The sequence below is a fragment of the Salvia splendens genome, unplaced genomic scaffold (genome assembly GCF_004379255.2).
Source record: "Salvia splendens isolate huo1 unplaced genomic scaffold, SspV2 ctg455, whole genome shotgun sequence".
Taxonomy (NCBI): Eukaryota; Viridiplantae; Streptophyta; class Magnoliopsida; order Lamiales; family Lamiaceae; genus Salvia; species Salvia splendens.
In genome coordinates this window covers 24,862-50,793 of record NW_024599107.1, presented here as the reverse complement: position 1 = coordinate 50,793, position 25,932 = coordinate 24,862, and the positions used below count along the sequence as shown (strand labels likewise).

General features: G+C 41.1%; 2 protein-coding genes and 1 pseudogene across 2 annotated transcripts; 1 reads left to right on the top strand and 2 right to left on the bottom strand.

The window, feature by feature from the left end:
- Positions 1-3: 3 nt before the first annotated feature.
- Positions 4-3,531, bottom strand: LOC121790252 (annotated as a pseudogene).
- Positions 3,532-19,933: 16,402 nt separating this feature from the next.
- On the top strand, positions 19,934-22,064 carry LOC121790254. The gene is made up of 3 exons (XM_042188518.1): positions 19,934-20,253; positions 21,138-21,368; positions 21,839-22,064. The coding sequence occupies exons 1-3, from the start codon at positions 20,236-20,238 to the stop codon at positions 21,884-21,886; spliced, it is 297 nt and encodes a 98-aa protein (XP_042044452.1). The 5' UTR covers positions 19,934-20,235; the 3' UTR covers positions 21,887-22,064.
- Positions 22,065-24,476: 2,412 nt separating this feature from the next.
- On the bottom strand, positions 24,477-25,071 carry LOC121790256 (mitochondrial pyruvate carrier 4-like). Its single transcript, XM_042188520.1, has one exon. It carries the CDS (start codon positions 24,872-24,874, stop codon positions 24,554-24,556), a length of 321 nt encoding a protein of 106 aa, XP_042044454.1. The 5' UTR covers positions 24,875-25,071; the 3' UTR covers positions 24,477-24,553.
- Positions 25,072-25,932: the final 861 nt, after the last annotated feature.

Sequence of the window (25,932 nt, the reverse complement as noted above, 5' to 3'; positions counted from 1 at the left end):
GACTTTGAGAAGTTAACTGCAGAGAACTACAGTTGTCTTTCTTGTCCCAAAATAAGAAATTTCATAAGAATGTTCTTAATGATACAAGTTACCTATCTCTGTAATTTACAAATGAACAACATATACTAACTAACTGATCTATCATTCCCTGCAACTCTAATGTATATGACTCTCTTTCATTTCCATCTTTTAGCATTTTTATGTCCTTTGGATTTCTGCTTAGCAGCTTGAAACGCCTGCATCTTCTGCTTCTTCCTAGCTTCCCTCTTCGCCTGCTCGTAAAACAATAGCCCACACACACTGTGAGGTTACTTAACAAATGACCTACAATCTCCAGCTTCATACATACCTTTGTCATCTTGGATTTGGAATTAGCTTTTGGAGACTTCTCCTCTAACTCAGCCTCCCGTTCGAGCTCCCTTTCTCTTGCTTCAAGGTTCTTCTCCAGGTAATACTACGAGCATCAAAACAAATAACCAGAGTGTGTCAATATTCTGAAAAATCGTATTAGAGGAAGACAGTTTCATATAATCCATCAACAAAGAAGCGTGGACTTTGAGTTACATTGTAGTCTCCTGCATAGTCCTGTATCATCCCATCTTTTATTTCCAATACTCGATTAACAATTTGCCGAATGAAATATCTGTCGTGTGAAACAGTGATGACAGTCCCTCGGTACTCATTAATCGCCTCCTGATAAGTAAATATACCAAATCAAGAAAGAGTATCATGAATGTAATCGGAAATACTCCATCCATCCAAAAAAGTGATACGTATGGGGGCTTAGAAAGCAAACCTCAAGCATCTCTTTTGTGGGTATGTCCAAATGATTGGTAGGTTCATCCAAAACTAGAAGTGTTGAAGGTGTGACCATGAACTTGCAAAATGCAAGTCGGGCATGTCGAATGAAATCCAAATTAAGCTCCAACAGCGTATTGCAACGGACAATTACCAGAGAAATGGATGTATACCTTCTCACCACCACTGAGAAAGGAAACCTTCCGGTCAAGCATATCCGCCTTGAAGTTGCAGCGTCCTAGGAGACCCTTAATGTCGTCGAGTCTCCAATCTTCCGCAATTTCAGCGACAGTTTCTATCACTGTCTTGTCCAGATCAAGTGCCTCCGCGCCTGCAAAAGGGATAGGGCATCTTAAACCACATAGAAGAAGTGAAAGCATACAAAAAATACCCATTTTTTACAAAGACATGGATAATAGCAAAAACATTCCTGTTTTTGCTCAAAATAGTTTGGTAAGACATTATGCTCCCCAAGCAAAACTTCACCTCTGTCTGGCTTTACCATCCCCATAATCAGTTTCAGCAACGTACTTTTTCCACACCCGTTGGGACCAAGAATTGCAAGTTTCTCTCCCCTTTCGACTGTCAAATTCGCATTCTTAAACAGAACCTGGAAAACAGTAGTTACATGAATGGAGCAAAGAACTGATGGCTGGTAGTAATGAATATATCCCTTCCTTTCTATCTTTAACCATAAACAGAAAACACTGCTAGTAGGGACAGTTTTTTTCATTAACTCCATATAAATAGAACTTGCATACACCTTAAGTAGTAGCATGAATCTATCCAATGCCTCACAGAATGTAAACTCTAGTTCTTCGATTTGGAACAGATTCAATTCATATGACAAACTATATACTGAATGAACTCATGACTGATATGTAAAGACGCTGAATTTCGAAGCACTGAAATAAGTCCTGAATTTAAAGGAACAAGATCTCTATATGTCTTACAAGTCGGTTACCTTATCCTCAAAGCTAAAATCGAGGTTTTTCATTGTCACAACAGTTCAGCCACTTCTTCCTCGCTCTGGGAACCTAATTCTGATCTGCTTTCGAATAAAAGGTTTCTCAACTTGATCCTCATCCTTGAGTTTTTCGAGCTTCTGTTGCCACCACAATTTAAAAGACAAGAAGATTTTCTCAAGAACATAATGAGAAGGGAATCATAAAAATGCGAATTACATGTCCTTAAAGTTGAAAAATGTGGGGGAGGTCAGAAAATCGAGAAGTATTGAGTACTTAAGATCAGATACAATTGAACAATAGATTTAATACAGACCTTTTCAGCAGTAGAAGCACGGCCAGCATTAGCTCCTGCACTCAACCAGTTAATGAGCTCTCTAGTGTGTCCAATCTCCTTAAGCTGTTTCTCCCATGCACTAAACTGAGCTTCAACCCATGCCGCCTTTGCAATAACATAATCCGAGTAATTTCCCATATATGTTCTCGAAACACCCATGTCCGTTTCAACAATTTTAGTACACAACTGATCAAGGAAAGCCCTATCATGGGATATGATCACCATTGGCACATCTTGCCTCTTCAGGTAACCCTCGAGCCACTGAATCGTATCAAGATAAGGTGATTTGTAGGTTCATCCAAGAGCAACAGGTCAGGATCCTGCAAATAATCTCACAGACTATTAACAACAACAAAAACACCAAGAGCTACATATTGTTGTGTGTCAAACGCAGTATGATCACACGCCTTAACCATTACAACCACACAACTAACTCAAAACTGATTCAAACTTATTTGCATTGGTCAAATGCAATGTGCTTACATGTCTCAACTATAACAAGCAGCACTATGAACTCAAAACTAATTCAAACATAGTTAAAATCTAATCCTCACATGGCTGATGATACCTGCAGCAATATCTTGCCAAGTGACATCCTCATCTGCCACCCTCCACTGAACGATCCTAGGTGCTTATCCGCATCCTCAGGTGCAAATCCGAGCGCAGGCATCAGCTTACTGATCTTGACATGAACCTCATCCAAATCCACAGCTTGAGCCCTGCACTGCAGCAAATCAAACTCATCCAACAGTCTCCCCATCAGCTCCATATCATCCACAGACCTCTCTAACGCCTTCTGCACCTTCTCCAGCTTCCCAAAGACCTCCATTTCCTCCTCAAACGCGCTCAAAAACTCTTCCCTCACAGTCCTACTACCCAAAACCTCAAATTCTTGGCTCAAGAAGGCAACTTTCATGTTCTCCTTGGCTTTGATCACAGTCCCAGAATCGGGTTCTTCCAAACCAGATATAATCCTCAACTGGGTCGTTTTCCCCGCGCCATTAACGCCGACAAGTCCTACCTTTTCCAGCCTTTTCACTTCCCAGTTAATGTCTTTCAACACTGTCACGCCTTTATAGCTCTTGCTGACGTTTTCTAGCCTTACGCCTGATGAAATGGAAGAGGCCCCGGTGAGAATTTTGTTGCCGCCGTTGTAATTTTGATTGATTGAGCCGAGCTGTGATCGGAGAATAGGGATTCGATATCTTCGCGGTCTCCTTGTTGAAGAGCGGCGGTGGGGGTGGCAATTGAGGCTGATTTGGAGGAAATTCGACATGGGTTTTTTCTGAAGAGAGGCGTGTGGAGGAGTGTGGCGGTGATGGGGCGGAGAAGGGGCTGCCGGACGGCGGGGAGGGACTGCGAAAGGGGGATTTTTCCGGCTACAAATGGAGATTTTAGACTTATTAATTGTAGGTTTGTTGATAATTCCATAATTAATTTCGTGTTACTATGAAAGTATGAATCATGTTTGCATAAAATGTATACATAAATGAGAAAATAGATTAATGATAAAATGCAAACTCATAAATGGTATAAATTCTAAATTTTTTTACACAGTGTCAACATAATTTTTTGTTATTATTTTATCATCTTTGGATTCAGATTATAAAAAAAAGGAGGATCGACGACGGTTCCCCATCTACCCCCAAAGTGACTCGGACCCCCGGACCCCCGGCCTAAAGGTCGGAGGTGAATCGTCTTACCACCGAGAAGCGCTTCATTGTCGGAATGACTCGGACCCCCGGACCCCCGGCCTAAAGGTCGGAGGTGAATCGTCTTACCACCGAGAAGCGCTTCATTGTCGGAATGGGGGACCCCCGGCCTAAAGGTCGGAGGTGAATCCCATCTACCCCCGAAGTGACTCGGACCCCCGGTCTAAAGGTCGGAGGTGAATCGTCTTACCACCGAGAAGCGCTTCATTGTCGGAATGACTCGGACCCCCGGACCCCCGGCCTAAAGGTCGGAGGTGAATCGTCTTACCACCGAGAAGCGCTTCATTGTCGGAATGGGGGACCCCCGGACCCCCGGCCTAAAGGTCGGAGGTGAATCGTCTTACCACCGAGAAGCGCTTCATTGTCGGAATGGGAAGGAACGAGTCAGCCAACCTCCTTTCCCCAAGCACTTGGGTCCAGGACTCAAGACCCCCCAGGAGAAATTAATCCCCAAGATGGGCCTCCCAGGGGTCGAACTCGTAACCTCTAGATGGCGCGGTATCCTTGCCTCCCTCCTCAACCACTTGAGAGGCTTGGATTTTATATTATATGTAGTTCTAGTCTAATATTTAAAAAAAAAGTTATTGATCTTATTAGTCGTAGTATAAAAATATGAAGCTCATAGTTAATTTGTAGTTTTGTAGTACTCCCTCCGTTCCGCGGTAGTTGAGTCATTTCATTTTCTGCACTCGTTTTAAAAAAATAATAATAAATAGTTAAAATGGAGAGAGAGTAAAGTAAGTGATAGAATGAGGTAGATAAGAGTCTTATCTACATTATTCTCTTTCTTACTTTACTTTTTCTCAACTCTAACTATTTATTATCATTTTTCTAAAATGGGTGCAGAAAATGAAATGACTCAACTACCGTGGAACGGAGGGAGTAGTATAAGAATCATACTACGGTTTGTTTATTCCTATGGTTTGTAGTAATTATTAATAGTAATAATTCCTATGGTTTGTTTATGTTTTTAGATTGCGTGTGGTGCAAAGCCCCAATAATTACAAGCCACGTTTGACCAAAATTTCTACACCATGCATTAGCCACGTGTAAATTCAAGAAATGTGCGAATTAAACTTTAAATTTTCGACATTCTAGCAAATTCGACGTTACAACTTAAGAGCATCCACTATGGTTAGGCACGGCGGTAGCCGCGCGGCGCGGCGGATTATAGTGGAGAAGGTAGATAGCCGCGGGCTGGACGCGGCGAGGGGTGGGAGACGCGGCGACGCGCGATCGCCGTGTGCGGGGCGATGTCGCGCCGAGGGGTGTATAGCCGCGCCTATAGGCGCGGCGGCTATAGTGCATTGAACCGTCGCGGCGATTTCACCGGCAACGAGAAATTTGACGTTTTTCCACCATCCCCTCTATAAATACCACACCCCCTCTGCTTATTTTTCACCATTTTCACAAAATCCATCCACTCACTATCCACACAACTACTCTCTAAAAAAATGAATCGAGGAAACGACGACTCACCTGACTCTGAGGAATCGGGATATGACACCAATCCATCACAGCCGTCGGGTTTTGCCGGATATGGCGGGACTCCGTCCCAGTATTGGAATTGGAATCAATCTCCCCCACCGTGGGCATCGAGTCCACCCCTTCCTCCATCTCAGCCGTGGAGGTCTTCTCCAACGCCGCCTCCTTTACAGCGGAATCTGAGTCGTTCCGCATTTGGGGATTACAGACCCAACCTAGACGCGCTTCACCAGCCGCGGCCGGGTTCCCCTTTCCAAGCCAGCCAATCTCCGATCACCGAAGCAGATCAAGACGCATTTGATACTATGATGGGTCTGCTCAGTTCTGGCGGCATCCCAGACACGCCGGCCGCGCGGGTGGAAACGCCCGTTCCGACCCGAGGAGGTAGCGGCAGTCGGGGCCCTGGTGGCGGTAGGGGCGGAGGCGGCAGTCGTGGCACCGGCGGCAGTCGTGGACGCTCGGGCAGCTGGGCCGGCATTGCGAGTAGCTCGGCCAGTGACGCCGCGTTAGCCGTGGCGAGGGGTCCAGTCGCGGCAAGCCATACACCAAAGCCGAGAGCATTGCCGTGGCGAAGGCGTGGGATTCTATCACTTCGGACCCCGTGGTGGGCACCGATCAGGATTCGGGGAGCTTTTGGAGGCGCGTCAGTGGGGCATACGAGGAATTCAAGCCCGACGGCGCTGAGAAGCGCGACCCAGAACAGATCCGAAAAAAGGTCGGTAGGATTCTGCGGGCTACCAAGCTGTTCGCGTCCATCTACGAGAACAACCTTCGCCACGCCGAGAGTGGCCGAAGCGCAGCTGATGTGAAGACCCTGTCGGAGGGCCAATACCGCAAGACGGGCCAGCCGAAGTTCACCTTGTGGGAGGAGTATCTTGTCCTCGCGGATTGTCCGAAATTCAGGTCGATCGTCGCGCAAGAGGTGGGCACAGCTCCTGGCCCGAAGCGCACAAGGCACAACCTTGCCGGGCAATACAGCAGTGGGAGCGGCTCGCACGAGTTCGAGCAGTCCGACGAGCAAGTAGAAGAGCCAGCCGCGACTCACATAAGGCGACGACGGCCCCCGGACAACAAGCCTCTATCCGCATCGCCAGAGGGGTAGAAGTGCCTCCCACATATCGGCGGCCGCGTCCGGATCGCGCTTCCCCCAGTCTGCCCCAATCCCACTGCCCACGGTGCAACCCCACGAGGTATTGGCCAATACCATAGACGTGCAGTTGATGCAACAACTGCAAGACGTATGCAGCAAATACGCAGGGGAAACTGACCCGTACCTCAGGAACGTCTACAAGCGGCTCATCACTCGGATTGAGAGTCGACTGGGGTCTGTTGATAATGCTCCTGGGGAAACCGCGGCGGCAGCAGCGAGAGAGAAGGAGGAGAAGGAGGAGAAGGAGAAGAAGACGACGACGAGGAAGCCGACTCCGACACCGAGTAGGCGGTGGCGGAATTTTTAGTTGTATTTTATTTTACATATTCGTTGTAACATTTTACCGGTTTGAAATACAACGAATATTCGACCCTAATAATTACCTAGTTTTCTATTTATTTATAATGCGATTATTTTATTTATAAAATTTTGGGGCTATTGGAGGTGTCCACTATAGTGGCGGAAATAGAATTTTGGGGCTATGGACAACAAAACTGGGGCTATAGACAAAAACTGGGGCGGGGCTATTGGGCGTGTCCACCTTATAGTGGACACCCTTACACGACTCATTTATATATGGACTAAAATTTTTGTTCATTTTCTCACTTCACTAGTAATTAGAATAACTGTGACGCGTTAATTTAACGAGTCGGAAAATTAAGTGTTTATTTTGATCGCGGTTGAAATCTGCTACCACAACTGGCCACCATCGTGCTAGTTAAAACAAATCACGATGTCAAAATAATTAGTAGTAATATCATGAAGTATATGCACTAATTTTTTTTCCGTCCATTTCCAAAGAGTATGAAGATTCCAATTTTATAAACTTTTTTTAATAAGGCGAGACTCATTATTCACTGACAATATTTAAAAAATCCTCTCTTTTACTTTACCAATAATATATTAAAACCCAAGTTGAATCTAAAGTTCATACTCTTTGGAGACGGAGAGAGTATCATTTTTTAAACCTCAGAAACACAAACACAATTTTCATGTTGGAAACATGTGGAAAATGTGGGAGACCTTTGATGTGGCCAAGACCTATGGCCTTTCATCTTAGGTAACCCTAAATACATAAAGAGATAATTTGATTGCAAGACCTTTCCAGTGCTTTCTCTAGCCTATAAATAGGCTTGATCTTAGAGTGGAAGGACACACCAACAAATCATTCTCTCTTCTCTCTAGCTCAAGCATTCTAGTTCACATTAGGAGCATTGCATTGCTCGGTTCTCGCCTCCAATTCAAGTTCGCCGGAGCCTACGAGTTTGAGGTGCTTCAACTCGGTAGGAGGAAAGTCGTTTCATCTTTGAGGATGTTGCGCCAATCCGTGAGCACTAGCCGGGGCGTATCTCGTCTTGCGGAGAGAGGGATACCTCGACTCGACTTGAAGAAGACTATAGTTTGCATCTTGTTCTTTTATTGTACTTACTTCGTTTTATTGACCTTCTAGTTTGTTGTTCTTTTGTAATAGCAAAAGTTTGCTCATGTAAAGGCTGCAATATTTAAAAAATTCTCTATCTCTTTTACTTTATCAACAATATATTAAAATCCGTGACGAATCTGAAGTTTATACTCTTTGGAGACGGAGAGAGTATCATTTTTTAAACCTCAGGAGCACACACAATTTTCATTGCGACGGGAAGTCGATTTGCCTTTACCGCCATTTTCGCAGGTATGAGAAATCGTAGGCAAGGGTGGTTTAGTCATTTGATCTACGTTTTCAAGGTTTTGTGGACTCAACCAAACGCGACATAATGGGCTGCATAATTTTTATTGGCTGTACCAAACATCCTATAGGATTGTCCATGAACTTGGAAAAGCCCAATATCTACGAAGTCATGAAAATCCTACCACCCGAGCCCTAGCCCTAGCCCTAGCCCTAAGGGCACCCGCAACGCTGTGCCGTTGCGGTTCCTATGCCGTTCCGGCGGAACGGTTCCGCGGCGGCATGCGTTGCGGGCTTCGTTCCGTCGCCATTCCGTGCTCATGCCGTTCCTATGCCGTGCCGCGTTCCGTTCCGGAGGAACGCGGAACGAAACGTTCCGCCACGTCGCCTCGGCGACGTGGCGGCCTCCCATTCGACGCGTGAAGCCCACTCGCTGCCCCGCGAGTGGGCTTCGTCCCGGTGACGCAATAATTCAATTTTTTTAAAAAAAATTCAAATTTAATAAATTTTTTTTTTTGCAATGGTAATGTGACCGTTTTTTTTATATCCGTTTTGTTTTTTTTTATTTTTTATTTATTTACTCTATAAATACTCCTATTTCATACTCATTTCAATCACAAACACACATCTATTCCTCTCTATTTCCACCCCAATTTTCATCTCAAATCAACTCTGCTTTCCTTCTCCCAAATTTAATCAAACTAATGGATCCTTTTGAACAAATGCGTCAAATATTGCAACAATCACTTGAAGAAGATCGACGACGGGAGGCCGAAGAAGCCGCGCCGCCCCGCCCCAACGACGCTCCCGTACGTACATCCAGCGTAACCGGGAGGAAGCCGCTGCAAGGTTAGTACGCGACTACTTCTGCGATAACCCGGTTTGGGGAGATAGGTACTTCCGTCGCCGTTTCCGCATGGGGAAACCTTTATTTCTCCACATCGTGAATACTTTGGCAGCCCGGGAAGAGTTCTTTCAGGAAGGGTACGACGCGGTCGGCTGTCCCAGCCACAAGACGCTGCAGAAATGTACTGCAGCAATCCGCCAGCTTGCGACTGGACAAACGGCCGACATGTTCGACGAATACCTCCACATCGGAGACAGCACTGGGCGAATGTGCTTGCTCAAATTCTGCAAATGCGTCCGAGCAGCCTTCACCGACGAATTTCTCCGGAGGCCAAGCACGACCGATTGTCAGTTCCTGCTCGACCTTCACGAAACAGAGCATGGATTCCCCGGGATGCTCGTCAGCGTCGATTGCATGCACTGGCAATGGAAGAATTGCCCGGTGGCGTGGAAGGGGTCCTACACGAGCGGCCACAAAGGCACCCACCCAACCGTTATACTTGAGGCCGTTGCCGACTACCGCCTTTGGATCTGGCACACGTACTTCGGGGTCCCCAGGTCGAACAACGACGTAAACGTGCTCCACCAGTCCGACCTCTTGACTGAAGTTTTGGATGGTAAAGAGCCGGCCATCAACTTCGTCGCCAACAACCGGCTTTATAAAATGGGGTACTATCTCGCCGATGGCATCTACCCGAAGTGGCCTACCTTCGTGAAGACGTGCATTGGGTCTGCGAACCCAAAGCAGGCTCTTTTTGCGCAGAAGCAGGAGGCTGCTCGCAAGGATGTGGAGAGGGCGTTCGGGGTTCTCCAAGCGCGCTTCAACATCATCAAAGCCCCGTCTCGTACGTGGTTCATGGAAAACATGGTCGACATCATGTAAACGTGCATAATCTTGCACAACATGATTGTCCAAGACGAAGGACCCGAGGCGGGAAATTGGTTCGACGACGAATCCCCCGGAAGCTCAACCGCAAGTAGTCCGCCTCGAAGTGGAGCGCATCCGTCTATACAAGAACGGTTATCTATTCGTGCAAGGACACGCGACTCTAGTGCCCATACCCAACTCCAACATGATCTAATTGAGCACATTTGGGTAAATTTTGGCGGATGAAATTATTAAAATTGTGTACTTTTATTTTTTTAGGATTTTAATTGTGTGCTTTTTATTATTTTAGGATTTTAATTGTGTGCTTTTTATTTTTCTAAAAGTTTAAATTTTTTTTAATGTTGTGTGTTTTTTAATAAAGTGTGTTTGTTTTTTAATAAAGTGTGTTTATTTAAATTGAATTGGGTTGGAAATAAAAAAAATGAAATTGAATGAATGGTAATTTAAGGAACAGTTAATGAACGGTTAAGGAACGGTTAAGGAACGGAGGGTTGCAGGTTCCGTTCCTTGGTTAAGGAATGGAGTAAAAAAGTACAGTGGGGCCCTCAAATAGTGGTTTAAGGAACGGTATAGGAACAGCGTTGTGGATGGCTTAGGGATTTTTCTTTTGGATAGACTGCTAAACAGATCAATATCTATACACCATCCATAATCATAGTCAAATCCAAACACATATGTCTAACTACAACATATGTATCTTTACATTGCACACAAATTTACCATGCTACTCCTACATATTATAATCTATACCCTTTATCCGCAATTAATTAATAATATTATTTTCTCATTTTGTACTGTCCACGAAAAATAGTTGACTTTTATTTTTGAAAAAAATTTCCAACCAAATAAAATAGGTGTAATTCTTCATTAACAATATTCATAATCCATTTAGAAAATGTACATTTTCTCGAGTGAAGAATGAATGAATAGCAAGACACAAACTCGTTATGGCCCATTTTCAGTGAAACAAAGTGGACATCAGCTGAGCCATTGAATTGGCCCATTTCCAAACTCGAGCATAGGCCCACTCGAAATCCAGCTCTACCAAGGCCAAACCCAGGCACAAGCCGTGACCAACCCAGATAAGACCCACAACTACTAATTTGGAGTATATTTCAATTATATCCACTATGATATTAATAGAACTCTAATTAAATTTATCTAAAACTTTTATATTAATTAATATTTTTAAGTTCATCTTTAATCGAGTTTTAAAAAACTATTTGCAATAAAAATAAAACCAGTTATTTTTAGGGGTGGGGAAAAATATTGAAATACCGCACTTACCGTATTGGAAAAATACCAAAAATACTAGTTTTTTTTTTGGTATACCGAAATCTTTTGGTATGTTAACGGTATCAATTTTTTTATGCCACGGTATACCGAATCCTTAGTGCATATTGAAAATTTGGTATATGTTAAAATATTACTCCCTTCGTCCCATAAAAATATGTGCACTTTTCATTTTCGGTCGTCCCAAAAAAATATGTGCATTCCATTTTTAGAAAGCTATATCAATTTAATAATATAGGTCCCATTATCCACTAACACTACTTTAACTACCATTCTCCTCCTCTCTCTTACTTTACCGTACCATTCACCTCATCTCTCTTGCTTTACTAAATTTATCTTAATTTCCGTGCCATATCATCCGCCTATATTTTTATGGGACAGAGAGAGCATATTATATTTAATATATTAATATATAAAATAGAATTAAAAAGAAAAAAATCTCTGAAAATCATACTTAAATATTTTGTGTAGAGAATAGATTTTTTTACATAATGTTATTACGGTATGCCGTAAAAGTGCGGTATGCCAAAACAATGGTAAGGTAACGGTATAGAAAATTAATCATACCGAATTTTCGGTGTACCACAATGCGGTATACCAAAAATTCGGTATGGTATTGGTATGATATTTGTCATACCGCAATTTTCTGTACGAGTATACGGTATGACGTTCTAAGTACGGTATACCGTACCAATCCACCTCTATTCTTTCTCGCGTAAGATACTCAACTCTTCTTTTTCATTCCATGCGGTTTTGCATTTATTGCTATTTTTTTTATATATTATCTCTTCTAGCTATCCACTTTCAATTTCGAAATGGAGAAAGACGGCAAAAAAGAAAGTGGAGGTAGTGGCCATGAAAAAAATGATGACAAGGAATTCACTCCATCGTCGCCGCGGGAGAAGCTACTCTTCTCTATTTCAAGCCTCTCCTACTCTAGAGGTGCCCACGATTCCGGAATTAGCGGTTACGGTTGGGTTTAGGGTTTTTAGGGTTTCAGTTCTCAAAATAGTAAAATGACTCTATTAACATGGAACGGGGGAGTATATCTTTAAATAACTTCAATTAAAGGGTGAGGTGTGGGACATTGAGCCAGGTTTTACCGACCCAGCCTTTCTCAGATACAACCGTCAAGTCCTCGATAGGCTCTTTGGATGCATCAAAACTTGTTTTATTTCGAAGTTTATGATCTGTCTGGCGAGGTCTATGAGGAACATGCGCGGATAGAGCATTGGTTGCCATTAGAGAAATCAATGTTGGCATGGTATAGTATAAATATTTAATGATTAAAACATAACATGATATTACACGATTAAAATATGATATTACACGATTAGACTTGATTTACATGATTATACTTGTCTTTAAACATGACTTACTCGATATAAACCAGATTTACACGATTTAAATTTGATTTACACAAACATAGATAATAGAATTTAATGGGTTACCCGAATCAAATTCAACCCAACACGAACTTAATTCGAAATTACTAAAGTTTTAACGGGTCAACCAGATAAGAGCACAAACTAATTATGAGCTTAACTCACTTGATTCACATCCGCTCCAATTTTCTTTTCTAGAAAAGTACTCCAATATAGTTATCTTATCGCCAAATGCATTCTTTTTGGATCGTTGCACATATGCAAATGTGTAATTACAGGCCGCCATTTTGGCCACCAGCTTGATATGGAAAACACGAATGAAGTCGCGGTAAATGACTTTAACCTTCAAGACTTGAAGAATTTTGTCGTGGAATATCAGTCACATTATGTGCCTTGAAATAAGATGGGAGAAAGTCGCACTCCATCATCTCACCCTTAGTGAGGGCAGCAACACAAGATTCAACACAAAACATTAGATGGCTTCAAGCTTGAAAAAAAAAACTCTTTTGAATTTCAAGCGCGGAGACGTCGGGTATCTCCAATCCTTTGTACTTGAAGAAGCTCCTATTACCCGTCGTAATCATATGCTTCTTCGACTTCGCTTTCAATATAAATTCTACGGTTCGACAATCAGAAGGATCATATATATTCAATATGGAGACTATGAGCTTACGGAGTATCACTTAAATATCATCTTGATGTGCAGTGTAACAGTGAGGGCCAAGATTAAGTTCTTATCACATCGGAAAAACTTTTCAAGAATTGCAAGTTTCTCGGTATCTCTTAAATGTATTACCTTTGAATTATAGAAGTTGTTCCGGTGGAATCCATAGAAAAAAAAGAATCTTCCCCACGACGGCGGAAGAGTGAATTTCTTGCCTTCTGTTCCATTACCTCCACCTTCGGCATGGAATCGAGAGCTGGAGGAGGAGGAGGGGGACTGCCCAAAGAAGTAGGTCATCGAGGTGCCCAAGGTTTACGGTCCCGGTGGTTAACCGCGAAACCTTAACCGGTGCTTACAGTTCTTAACTAGAACCGTGAGAATTTACTCAAACCGAAACCATACCGGAACGGCCAGTTCCGAGCGGTTTCAAAGCGAAACTGTGAAAACCGCTGGAAAACCGTGGAACAAAGCCGGAACCGGTGGTTTGGAACCATAAAAACTACCGGTTCAGAACTGAAACCGAAACTGATGGTTTTGGAACCGTAACCGCAAAACACCCTCAGTAGTTCGGCAATTTCCAAAACTGTAACTGCTGATTCAGAAACCGTGGGCACCTTTAGGGTAGGAGAGGCTTGATATAGAGAAGAGTAGCTTCGGTCAAAACGGATCCCATAGAATATTCACACCAAGAGAGAAGATTGAGGAGAATAATTAATTGATTGCTAGGATTGATTCAATTGTATAAAATCCGAAAATAGATTGATTACATTTACAGCTTTACCATAGATAGGAATGATTCTATCCTATATAATGTAGAGGTCGTACATTATTCAAATCATCAAGCAATACACTACATCTTCTACTCTCAAACATCCTATATCTTTCTTTCGTCAATATGAGTATCACCTCTCTCGATTACCATCGTTAAGATGGTATCAGAGCAGGAAATCAACAAAAAGCCTCAAATGGAGGTCAATCAAATACACACTCTCGAGCTATTGATCGAGTCTATCTCAAATTTAATTGATTTGTACAAAGCCAACACAAATCAAAACCAAAAATCCTACCACCCGAAGAAAACCAGCGGCGAATCTGCCACTACTCCGAAGAAAATCAGCGGCGAATCTGCTAAACTTCGGGACAAAGAAGAAGATGATGAAAATTTCAAGCATCGTGAGGCTGTTACAGAGATGAGGGATAATTTCATGAGAAAAGTAGCTACACTAAAGAGTGAACATGCGAATATGTGGGAAGAGTTTCTTCAGTTACATGAACAGAGGAGGCAACAAGCATGTCAACACATTCCTGAATCTGGTTTTGCTGGTTATAAGCAACCGACTTACCCAGACTTTAACGGTTCTCCTTCCAATCGACGTCTCGGAGTATTCAGTCAGCGGCCGGCGGCGCCGACGCTAGAGCTCTTAGAGGGTGAAGGAGCGTCGGCGGCTTTGCGGTGGAAAAGGAGGAAGAAGCAGAGGAGGTGCAGGGCCAACGCACCGACGGACAGCGCCTATCCACCGTCCTCGGTGGAGCTGCCGGACTCCTGCCGCCTCTTCTGCCGGCCAGCAAGCCCGGCACCGTCCTCAGCCTTGGAAGCATGTCGGCCATACCTCCAGCCTCCAGCCTCGGAAGCCTGTCATCCTCAGCGTCCCTCCCGTGAAATGACGACGCCTTCTCCGACAAGGGCCTATCCATCGAAGAGCATCGACGGCGGCGGCAGCTTTGCGATGGGAAACAGGAAAGAAGTGAAGAAGAATGAAGGGGAGGCGGCTGGGGTTTCCGAGAATGGGGGAGATCTTCAATCAAATACCCAGACTCTTACAAATCCCAAATTCAACCCCTCTAATTTCCCTATACTACAAATCCCACCCCAGATTCATACCCAATCCCAAAATCCACCCACGAAAAATCAAAAATCCCAAAACCGACCCCATTTCTCCCAAATATACCAGAAACCACCCCAGATCTGTCCTAAACCTCACAATGCCCCACGAATTTTACCCAAAACACAATGACCCCAAAACTGCCAAAACATTGCAGATTACTCCTCAAATTCAGCCATTTACTCTGTGTAAAAATTCTTTTGAACCCCTAGCATGTTCTTCAACCTCACAATCACATACCAAAGACACCCAATGGATATTTGATTGCGGGGCTACCGACACAATGTCATTTGATGCCTCAGATTTTTTATCCATTTCAAAGTCAGAAAAAACCTATGTCCAAACTGCCAGTGGAGACTTAGCGCAAGTCTGGGGGGCGGGAACAATTAATATTTCTCCTACTATAAGCCTGTCTAACTGCCTTTATGTTCCGTCATTATCACATAAGCTCTTATCCATTAGCTATGTGACTAAGGAACTAAACTGCAAATTACTGATGCAACCGGAATTTTGTATGCTGCAGGATATCAAGACGGGGACGATAGTTGGGCGTGGCACTGAACGATGCGGACTGTACTATGTGGATGAGATAGTCCAACAGAGTACTGCAATGCTGACTCACGGACTGACAGACAGGCAGGCTTGGCTTTGGCATCGTCGGTTAGGACACCCATCTATAGGATATCTTCGTCTACTTTATCCTAAATTAACTACTTCTATGCAGTCTTTTCATTGTGAAACTTGTTTGTTGGCCAAAAGCCATAGACACTCGTTTAAGTTGAATAATACTAGAATGAACAAACCTTTTGCGTTGATTCACTCTGATGTGTGGGGCCCTGCGCCTGTTACTGGGGGTCAAGGATTTCGTTATTTTGTGTTGTTTGTGGATGATTATTCTCGTATGACGTGGGTTTATTTTTTGAAAAATAAGTCCGAAGTTTTGGAAAAATTCACAGATTTCTATACACTTATCCAAACCCAATACAATCAGAACATCCAAATCCTTAGGTCAGATAATGGGGGAGAGTTTGTGAATGGGAGAATGCAAGACTTTTTTCGAGAAAGGGGTTTAGTCCACCAAACTTCTTGTGCGTATACTCCAGAACAAAATGGAGTAGCAGAACGGAAAAATAGATACATCCTTGAAGTCACCAGAGCCCTCTTAATCGAGTCCAAAATACCTAAAACTTTCTGGCCAGAAGCCGTAGCCACCGCTGTCTATCTCATGAACCGCCTACCTACTGGAATCCTACAATTCAAAACTCCCCTAGATACTTTCTCCAAACATTTTGAATTACCATCTTCACTGTCGCTTGAACCTAGAGTTTTCGGCTGCTCAGTCTTCGTCCATATTCCTAAACATGAGCGTACTAAGTTTTCACCTTGTGCCCTCAAATGTGTTTTCTTAGGGTATGGAAAAAATCAAAAAGGTTATAGGTGCTATGATCCGGCTACAAGTCGTATGCACACGACAATGAATTGTGACTTTGTGGAAGGAGAATACTTCTATAGCCAATCTAGTAGTCAGGGGGAGATTCAACCGGAAAATAATCCTACTAGTGACCTACTAAATTGGCTCCCTACACCTATGCCTTACCAGGGGAGAAACCAGTCAGGGGGAGAAGACGAGCCTAAGCCAAGCCCTGTCACAGACGTTGGTCTAACAGAGGAAAGTAGTGGTACCGCCGGACAGTCAAATCCCATTGAACAGGACGAGGAGTTAGGTGCCATTGCTCAACCGCCAACCCAGTCTTTGAATCCAGAGGTAAACAATTCTGATCCGGATAATATATGGTTAGAAAGTACTAGTGATGACAGGGACGGTGGAGATGACACGCAAACCAATAGTAGAGACCAAGATACAGGGCAACCATATGAATTACCACCCAAAAGTACACGAGGGGTACCGCCACGGAGATACTCTCCAGACTGGAAAGGGAGAAAGGCCAGATATGCAGTGGCGAACATAGCTCAAGGACAACTTTCTGAAATGGCCCGTGCGTTTGAAGCTGCCCTATATGAAGAAGAGGAGATACCACAGTCATTTGAAGAGGCCTCAAGACACAAACATTGGAGAGAGGCCATGAAGAAAGAAATAGATGCACTAATAAAGAATGAGACATGGGAGAAGTGTACACTGTCGACAGGGAAGAAGCCAGTCGGATGCCGATGGATATTCACTATAAAAAGGAGAGCCGATGGTTCAATCGAGAGGTATAAGGCGAGACTTGTGGCGAAGGGATACACGCAAGTGTATGGAGTAGACTATGAAGAAACCTTCTCTCCAGTCGCGAAGCTCAACACCGTCCGAGCACTATTGGCTGTAGCAGCATGCAGAGACTGGCCCCTACACCAGTTCGACGTCACCAACGCCTTTCTCCATGGAGAACTGGAGAAAAATAAGGAAGTCTATATGGAAGTGCCACCGGGATGTTCAGCAGATTTTGGAAAAGGCCAAGTATGTCGTCTAAGGAAAACCTTGTATGGGCTAAAGCAGTCTCCAAGAGTTTGGTTCGGAAGGTTTTGTCAGGCAATGATCAAACAGGGTTTCAAACAAAGTCAGTCAGATCACACACTTTTCACGAAGAGAAGAGGAGACAAAATCACTTGTCTAATCATCTACGTGGACGACATGATCATCACAGGCGATGACAGTGAAGAAATTCAAAACCTGCGAGAGAACCTATTCAAGGAATTCGAGATGAAGGATCTAGGAGCATTGAAGTACTTCCTTGGAATAGAAGTGTTGAGATCCAGACACGGAATATTTCTAAGGCAAAAGAAGTATGTCCTGGATTTGTTGGCAGAAACAGGCCTATTAGAATGCAAGCCAGCCGAAACTCCCATGAACCCGAACCACGGTCTAAAAGTGGAAGAAGGAACCGCACTTGCAGACCGCGAACGGTATCAGCGGCTAGTGGGAAAGCTTATCTACTTATCCCACACTCGGCCAGACATTACATATGCAGTGGGCATCGTGAGTCAGTTTATGCATCGACCACAAGCTGACCACATGGAAGCAGCCTTGAGAATTGTCCGGTATCTAAAAGGAACAGTGGGTTATGGAGTATTCCTAGCTAAGAGAGAGACACTTGAAATCGACGGATACACTGATGCAGATTGGGCAAGTAATCCCGTCGATAGAAAGTCAACAGGAGGCTACTTCACGTTCGTTGGAGGCAACCTTGTCACGTGGAGAAGCAAGAAATAAAAGGTGGTGGCCCTCTCTAGTGCCGAAGCCGAGTTTAGAGGAATCAAGAGTGGACTCATGGAGATCATGTGGTTGAGGAGGTTGTTAACCGAAATTGGCTACCCACCTACACGGACGAGTCAACTATTCTGCGACAACAAGGCAGCAATCAGTATTTCAGAAAATCCAGTGCAACACGACAGAACAAAACATGTAGAAGTCGACCGACACTTCATCAAAGAAAACCTTGAGGCAGGCACCATTGAGTTCCCGTTTGTGCGTTCGGAAGACCAATTAGCAGACATCTTAACTAAAGCAGTTCATCCGAAAGCCTTCAAGGAGATTTTGGACAAGTTGAGAATCGGGGATACCGTTTCTCAACTTGAGGGGGAGTGTCAAAACGGATCCCATAGAATATTCACACCAAGAGAGAAGATTGAGGAGAATAATTAATTGATTGCTAGGATTGATTCAATTGTATAAAATCCGAAAATAGATTGATTACATTTACAGCTTTACCATAGATAGGAATGATTTTATCCTATATAATGTAGAGGCCGTACATTATTCAAATCATCAAGCAATACACTACATCTTCTACTCTCAAACATCCTATATCTTTCTTTCGTCAATATGAGTATCACCTCTCTCGATTACCATCGTTAAGAGCTTCTCCCGCTGCGGCGATGGCGGTGGCGGAGTGAATTCCTGGCCTTCTTTGTTTCCATGGCCACTACCTCCACTTTCTTCTTTGCCATCTTTCTCCATTTCTAAATTGAGGGTGGAGAGGAAGAAGATATAATAAGAAAAAACTCAGCAAGAAATGCAAAACCTAGGGAATGAAAAAGAAGAGTTGAGTATCTTACGCGAGAAAGAATACGAAATCCAACAGTGGCAACAAGGCCTTTTATTTTTCCTTCAAAAATTTTCAAACACTAAAATTTGCCGGAGGGTAGACTAATTTGGATGTTGTGAAAAAGAAGCGTAACACCCCGACTTTTTCAATTACTTTTTATTTGTTTTTGAAGATGTCGTTTGTACACCTAAATCTTTTTTAAAGCTCAAGTTCTTTATACGTTTTAGGGACTCGATTTACTATCAATGAGAAAGATGTGAATGGAAACGAAAGAAACGAGGTATGTGATATCGACTATGGAGGATAAATTTTTTTTTACCAAAACAAATATTCTTTTCTAACACAAACTAGCTTAAACATCATCTCACATTATTCACACCCGCTCCAATTTTTCTTTTCTAGAAAAGTACTCCAATATTGTTATCTTATCGCCAAAGGCATTCTTTTTGGATCGTTGTACATATACAATTGTGTAATTACATGAGTGTTCGTGTTGTGTCGAAAATTATCTAGAAGGTCCAAATTTATCAAAAGAAATCCGGCTAAATACAACCCGCTTAAATCATGAGCTTGGGTTAAGCCCGACCTCAGCCTGCCTACCTCGATACTGGCCTGGGCTGGCTGGCCAAGCCCAACTCATTTGATTAATTCCAAATGAAGGTAAAGACAGCTAAAGACACCCTCACAGCTAAGCAATGGAAGCACTAGAAAAGGTAAAGTTTCTATGATGCAGCCAAAACGTGTTAAATTCCAGGGGCGATATTGTGATTAATACCACTATTAATACCTATGATCTTATATTATAATAATGCTCCATATTTAATTAGATTTTCAAACAGTCACACATTATAGTTGTATTAAAAGGGCAGACGTGTTTAAAGCCATCTGTCTTAAAACCTGTGATTACTTTCTCTTCTGTCCACCACAATTCCGCTTAATCTTGGGCCCTTTTTTCGATTTCTTGAATCTTTCTTCGCTTGCTCTGTTTTCCAGTCGTAATTATATTACCCAAAAAGCTATATTTTTTTTGTGGGAACTGCTTTTTACAAGATTTTGGGTGGCAAAAAAGGGTGCTCGTTTAATCCAAGAAAATCCCAAGATTTTTAGTTTTATCTGATGGAAGATCGCAAGGAGGTATGTTGATTCTCGGATTTTTCATTTATAAAAATCGTTTCTTTTTTCCGTTTCAAGTGCTTTTTTGCTGTATTAAAACAAATTTATGGTGTTTTCAATGTTTCTAAGCGTATGATTGTGTATATCTGTGGTTGATGTTTGAAAGAATCTGAATTAGAACTCAGATTTTCTGATTTTATTTAATTTTTCCTTGTTTGTAATTATCTGATTGCTGTTTTACAGTTGTTGCATGCATAGCTATTATTTTAATTCTTGTTCTGTCTTAATTGTTGAAATTCTTTGTAAAGACTTGGTTTTTTTTCTAGATGAAATGATGAAAATCAAATTGTTGAATTTTCTTTGGGAGTAATATTCTTGATGAAGTCAGAATTATAGATATTGTTATTTATTATTTCTAGCTATTTTTTATGTTGGGATAGAAAATCCAGTCCTAGTTGTGAATGTTACTGTTATGCTTCTCTGCCATTTTGATTTGTCTTCATTGAAATAATGGAAGATGCTTGAGTTTTCTGCAAAAAAGGAAAAAACTTTATTTTTTGATCTGTCTAATTGTCTTCATTCAATTCAGAAGCACATGCTTTAGAAAGGCATGAGTCAATTATAGAGATTAACAACTGTATGTGAGTAGTCATTAAGTGGCTTCAATATTCAAATCAGATGTTGATCTGCAGATGCTGTTGGACAGCTATTGCCAATAGACTGTTTCTTTTTTCTTCGTCTTTGAGCATTCGTATGACCACAGTCACTAGTTTGATTTGCAAAATCAACAATAATATAGTGTAGATGCAATTAGGATGGGATTGATGATCATGAGATTTGGCTTAATAGTGAAAAAGATTGGATTTTGATTGTTTCCTAATCACGAGCTTTTTGGGATTGTGTAGAGGAATGCGCCATGGCTATCCGTCCCACAGTTTGGGGATTGGGACCAAAAGGGACCGTTACCCGACTATTCTATGGATTTCTCGAAAATAAGAGAGATGAGGAAGCAAAACAAGAGGGACCCTTCAAGGGCTAGTCTTGGGAACGAGGACGAACTCATCCCTTCAACCACACGAGACACCACCGTAGCACCTAATGATCATCGCGACTATCATCAGAACAACTCCCCAACGGTACGCTTCTGTTTATATATATGTGTTAATGGTCCACTTAAGTATCAGATGATGTGTATTTAGAAGAGTCGAAAAAGATTTGCGCTATCAACCTACGTGTGATTTGAATGAACTGTTTTTTTGGGGGAAAAGTTGTGTATATCTTTTGCTTAAGGTCCACAAATGATTCAAGATTTTGAAGGCATGTGGTGGTGGTGTCATATAGTATCGGAGTCATGTAGGTCGAATAGGACTGGGGCGGGTCCCTTGATTTCGTACTTGTGTTGGAAATAATTGCATTATGTCTGGACCAGTAGATTCTACTGGTGTACACTTGCTATGGATGAATGAATAAGCCATGTGATGCAGAAAGCAATGTCGAATGTAACGCTTGATTGCTTATGCTTATCTCGCGGCATGGTGCCTCATTGGCATTAGTTCTTTTTCTTCGAGTAGTGGTTTGTGATGTTGCTGACATTGTTGTGGTGCAGGCGAGGCGGAGCATCTTCAGCTACTTTAACTGCTGCGTCAAGGCTTGATTCGCGACGGGATGCTGCATTTCTAGTTGTATGTTTGATGGTGTGAGGAAATGTTGTTATTTACCTTGGGTTTTGACCATTGTTTATGAAACAGAGTCATTTGAACAGAGCATGATTACTGAAGATTTCATGTTAAACTTTATTACTTGACTTAAATTTGATAATAAGGTTTTGGTAATTAATGTGTTATAATTATTTACAATGCTTCATCTCGAGGTTTCTCATTAGTTATTCTCTAAGTTGATATTGAGATATTCATATTATCATATATGTAATGAATCTCATGCTATAAGTCAAGTGTCTTGATAGTAAAACACGACATATTTTATGTTATAAGAATATGGATATAACTCATACAACATCTTACAATTTTTTCCATTATGATGGCTATGTTACATTCAAACTTTTATATGATTATAGTATTTTATTTATAGAGGATCCATTTGAATGATTTGCACATGGCCCATATTATCCTTGTCCCACCCCTCAATGGCTGAATGCCTAATTGTAACATTTGTACTGGTTAAGCTATTAATATGTAACAAATAGAGTACATTTAATTTGATATATTTTTCATAAAAATAATTTAAACTAACAAATTTTAAATTTTTAAGAGAGAAAAAGTAGTTTGTATAATAATTAAGTGAAAATTAATGTTAAAAAACAATACTGATCCATCCCTATATGTCAAAATGACATACATTAACTAACTTTTTTTTATTTATTAAAATTTCATTGTATTTAATTGGACATGACAACAAGACACCACTACAAACTAAAAAACAATGTTTATGGGATTATTGGAGACTTTCTTGTCGGTGAAAGCCACATAAGAGGGTGTGGTACGGTTGCCCTGGTCGTTTACTATAATCGTATGCATTAACTTCTTTTTACATTTTTAATTCATCAATAAAATATCTATTTAAAAATATATATAAATAATTTTTTGACTTTTTTTGTGTGCGTGGGTCCATATTATCATTGTCCCATCTTTTTTCCATTAAATCATAAAAACGCTCTGCCACTGCTAGTGATTAGAGCATCTGCAACAGTGAGCACAAGTTCTCCGTCCGTCCTTGTCGCTGGCAAGGACACGCTTGTCCGCCGCTGCGCTCTTGCCCCTGGCACGAACGTGCTCTTAACTAAGAGCACGTCCGTGCCAGCGAGCAGGGCGACGTGGTGTGTTTCTATTGGCCGTTGTCATTTTCTTTTTTTCTTTCGTTTTTTAAAAATCCAAAATAATACCAAAAAATATATTTTCGGATTCCCAAAAATATAGCCGTTTTATTACCGTTTTTTTAAATTTTTTTTATAAGAAATTTAATCTCAAAACCATCTATAAATACAAACATTCATCATCCATTTGGACGAAATTCGGTCACTTATGAATTTAATTATGTAATTTTTAATTTTTAGGATTTTAATTACGTACTTTTTAAATTTTAGGATTTTAATTATGTAATTTTTATTTTTTAGGATTTCAATTATGTAATTTTTATTTTATTTGTAATTTGTAATATTATTCCGAATATTTTTAATGCATTTTAATTTTGTAGAAATGTTTTTATTCAAATTGAATAATAGAATGGTGGGGCTCTTGTGTTCGTCCTTGCGGAAGAGCACGGCTGTAGGTGTTGTGCTCTTGCCACATAAGAGGGTGTGGTACGGTTGCCCTGGTCGTTTACTATAATCTCAATGCATTAACTTCTTTTTACATTTTTAATTCATTAATAAAAAATCTATTTAAAAATATATTTAAATCATTTTTCGGCTTTTTTTGTGTGCGTGGGTCCATAGTATCCTTGTCCCATCTTTTTTCCATTAAATCATAAAAACGCTCTGTCACTGCTAAGTCTTGTGTCATAAATAAATGTAGTTAGGTGAGAAATTCAATGTCATGTGTGGTCCTATGTGTAATAGATGAGATATTTATAAAAGTAATTGATTCGTATATTCTTAAGATATTCTAAATTAATTAATTTAATTTTTCCTTTATCAAAAATTATTGGGTATTCTCTTTTATTTTATCTTCTTACTTCATTTAAGTTGGAATGCATGAATTATATAATTCGATTTTTGTGGTTTTTGTACACTATTTTGAATATTCCCCTAATTTATTTTGGATAGGCAGTCGAAGATTGATAAGAAAGTCAGTCACACACCCACAAAAACGTGGAAGATGTTAAACCCCCTTAAATTAAATACTATTATATGATTATATCGACTAATGTCAGCACATAATCACTTTAATTTGTTAGACAATAAATTGTGACTAAATGATGTTACGGTGGTTGTAGTTTGTGGACCGCATTTGCTGATGTTGGATTTCAAATCAAACAAATTGAAATTGGCTTAGATTTTTTTTTAATAAGAAGTTAAAAACTGTCACGTCTAATATTAGCATATTAGTATCATATATGAAACAAAATAGAAAATCTCATGGCATGGGCAACCGCAACCTCTTCTGATTTGTTCAGTGTCGCCATACATCAATAATTCACCGCACCTATTAATTTCATTTTCCCAAAAACCATTTTTATAATTCAACAAATTCATCATTATATTAAACTAAGTGAACATAATTTTAATATAATTCATACAGGTTAAATAAAATCTAATTTAAGGCGCCAAATTTATTTAACAGAAAATGAAAGAAATCACCGGTGATCATTGGTCTACTACGGCGGGGGAGGGGGCGGAGTAGTCGTGGCGGAGCTTGCGGGAGAGCTGATAGAGACCGGTGCAAGCCATGGCGGAGTTGACGCCGAAGAGGTTGAGATTCCACGGCTTGATGACGAAGCAGTAGCGCGACCAGATGACCCCCGAGATGGCGATCACCGTCTGCTGCGGGTACGACAGCGTCTCGGGGGGCTTCGAGAAGTCCGAGACGTTGGCGATGCTCAGCCCCCACTTGAACGTCGGCGCCCAGAAATGGATCGTCTTCGGCCCCGCCGGGTGGTTCCACAGACTCCGGAGCTTCGAATTCATCTCTCTCACTTTCTCTCCTTCTATGTGTATGAATAGGTGTTAGTTAAGTTATAAATATCATCATACTTTATAGTTGGTGTGGTGTGTCTTTAAAGAATATGTGTTTTATTAAATTGTCTCAATCGGATTTGGCTTTGCTTCATGGAAGTTACCGATATCAACCGTAAGTGAGACCATCCTAGTGATCTTATCCCATATACTTTCATGGAGTATATGTCACCGGTTCGGTTCAAATCCGCCGGTTTTTTAACGGGGTTTTCCGGTAAAATCTTTTTCCCAATGTATTTTTATTGTGTCTTTATGAGTTTTGCTCCAAAATGACAGTTCAAAATTTCTAAAATAGAAACTAATCATAGTATTTCAATTCTGGATCAATGTAGGAAAGACAAATCTGGTTAAGAATTATGGATTCGATTCTGATCACAGCTGAAGATACAGTGTCAACTCGATATCTCTATTCTAAGTATTCACTATTAATTTTAATATACAATATGGAAAAAAATCATCCACTATCAATAGTCTTAGTACTAAATGATTTCGAGTTTTAGTATAAAATTAGTAACATGAAAGAAATACAAAATAATTGAATTATTAATTGTAAAAAATAAGCTAATACTATAAAGAAATAAACTTGTCAAAAATAGTACTAGATGCTTAATTTGTATGAACAATCCAAAATATAGAGAAGTATTACAAGATAGACTCCTCATCTCTAGATAAAGTAAGAAAGAGAAAAAAGTTACTATATATAGAAATAACTCAATTATGAGGAAACTTCCCAAAATAGAAAAATGACTCAACTGTGGGGGAACGGAGTCGATAACAAAAATTTCACCATATTTTAATGTAATACTAGTTTAATAGGTGGAGTTCCATTGCGGCGGCTGTAAAGTCTGTTTGGTCTTATCTATCCAAGTTTTTGGGGTTAAAAAATTACCTATATTGGATAGTTATTGCTCTGTGTCTCTATCCCAGTGGCGCCAGATTATATATATTCATCAGCTTTCTACATATACAAAATTTATTGTAACCTTGTAGTATTATGTATGTGACTCGGT

Coding starts and splice junctions, on each gene's coding strand:
- LOC121790254 (XM_042188518.1), top strand. Junction 21,369..21,838: donor ATCAGAACAACTCCCCAACG/GTACGCTTCTGT, acceptor GTTGTGGTGCAG/GCGAGGCGGAGCATCTTCAG.
- LOC121790256 (XM_042188520.1), bottom strand. CDS start 24,874: ATGAATTCGAAGCTCCGGAGTCTGTGGAACCACCCGGCGGGGCCGAAG.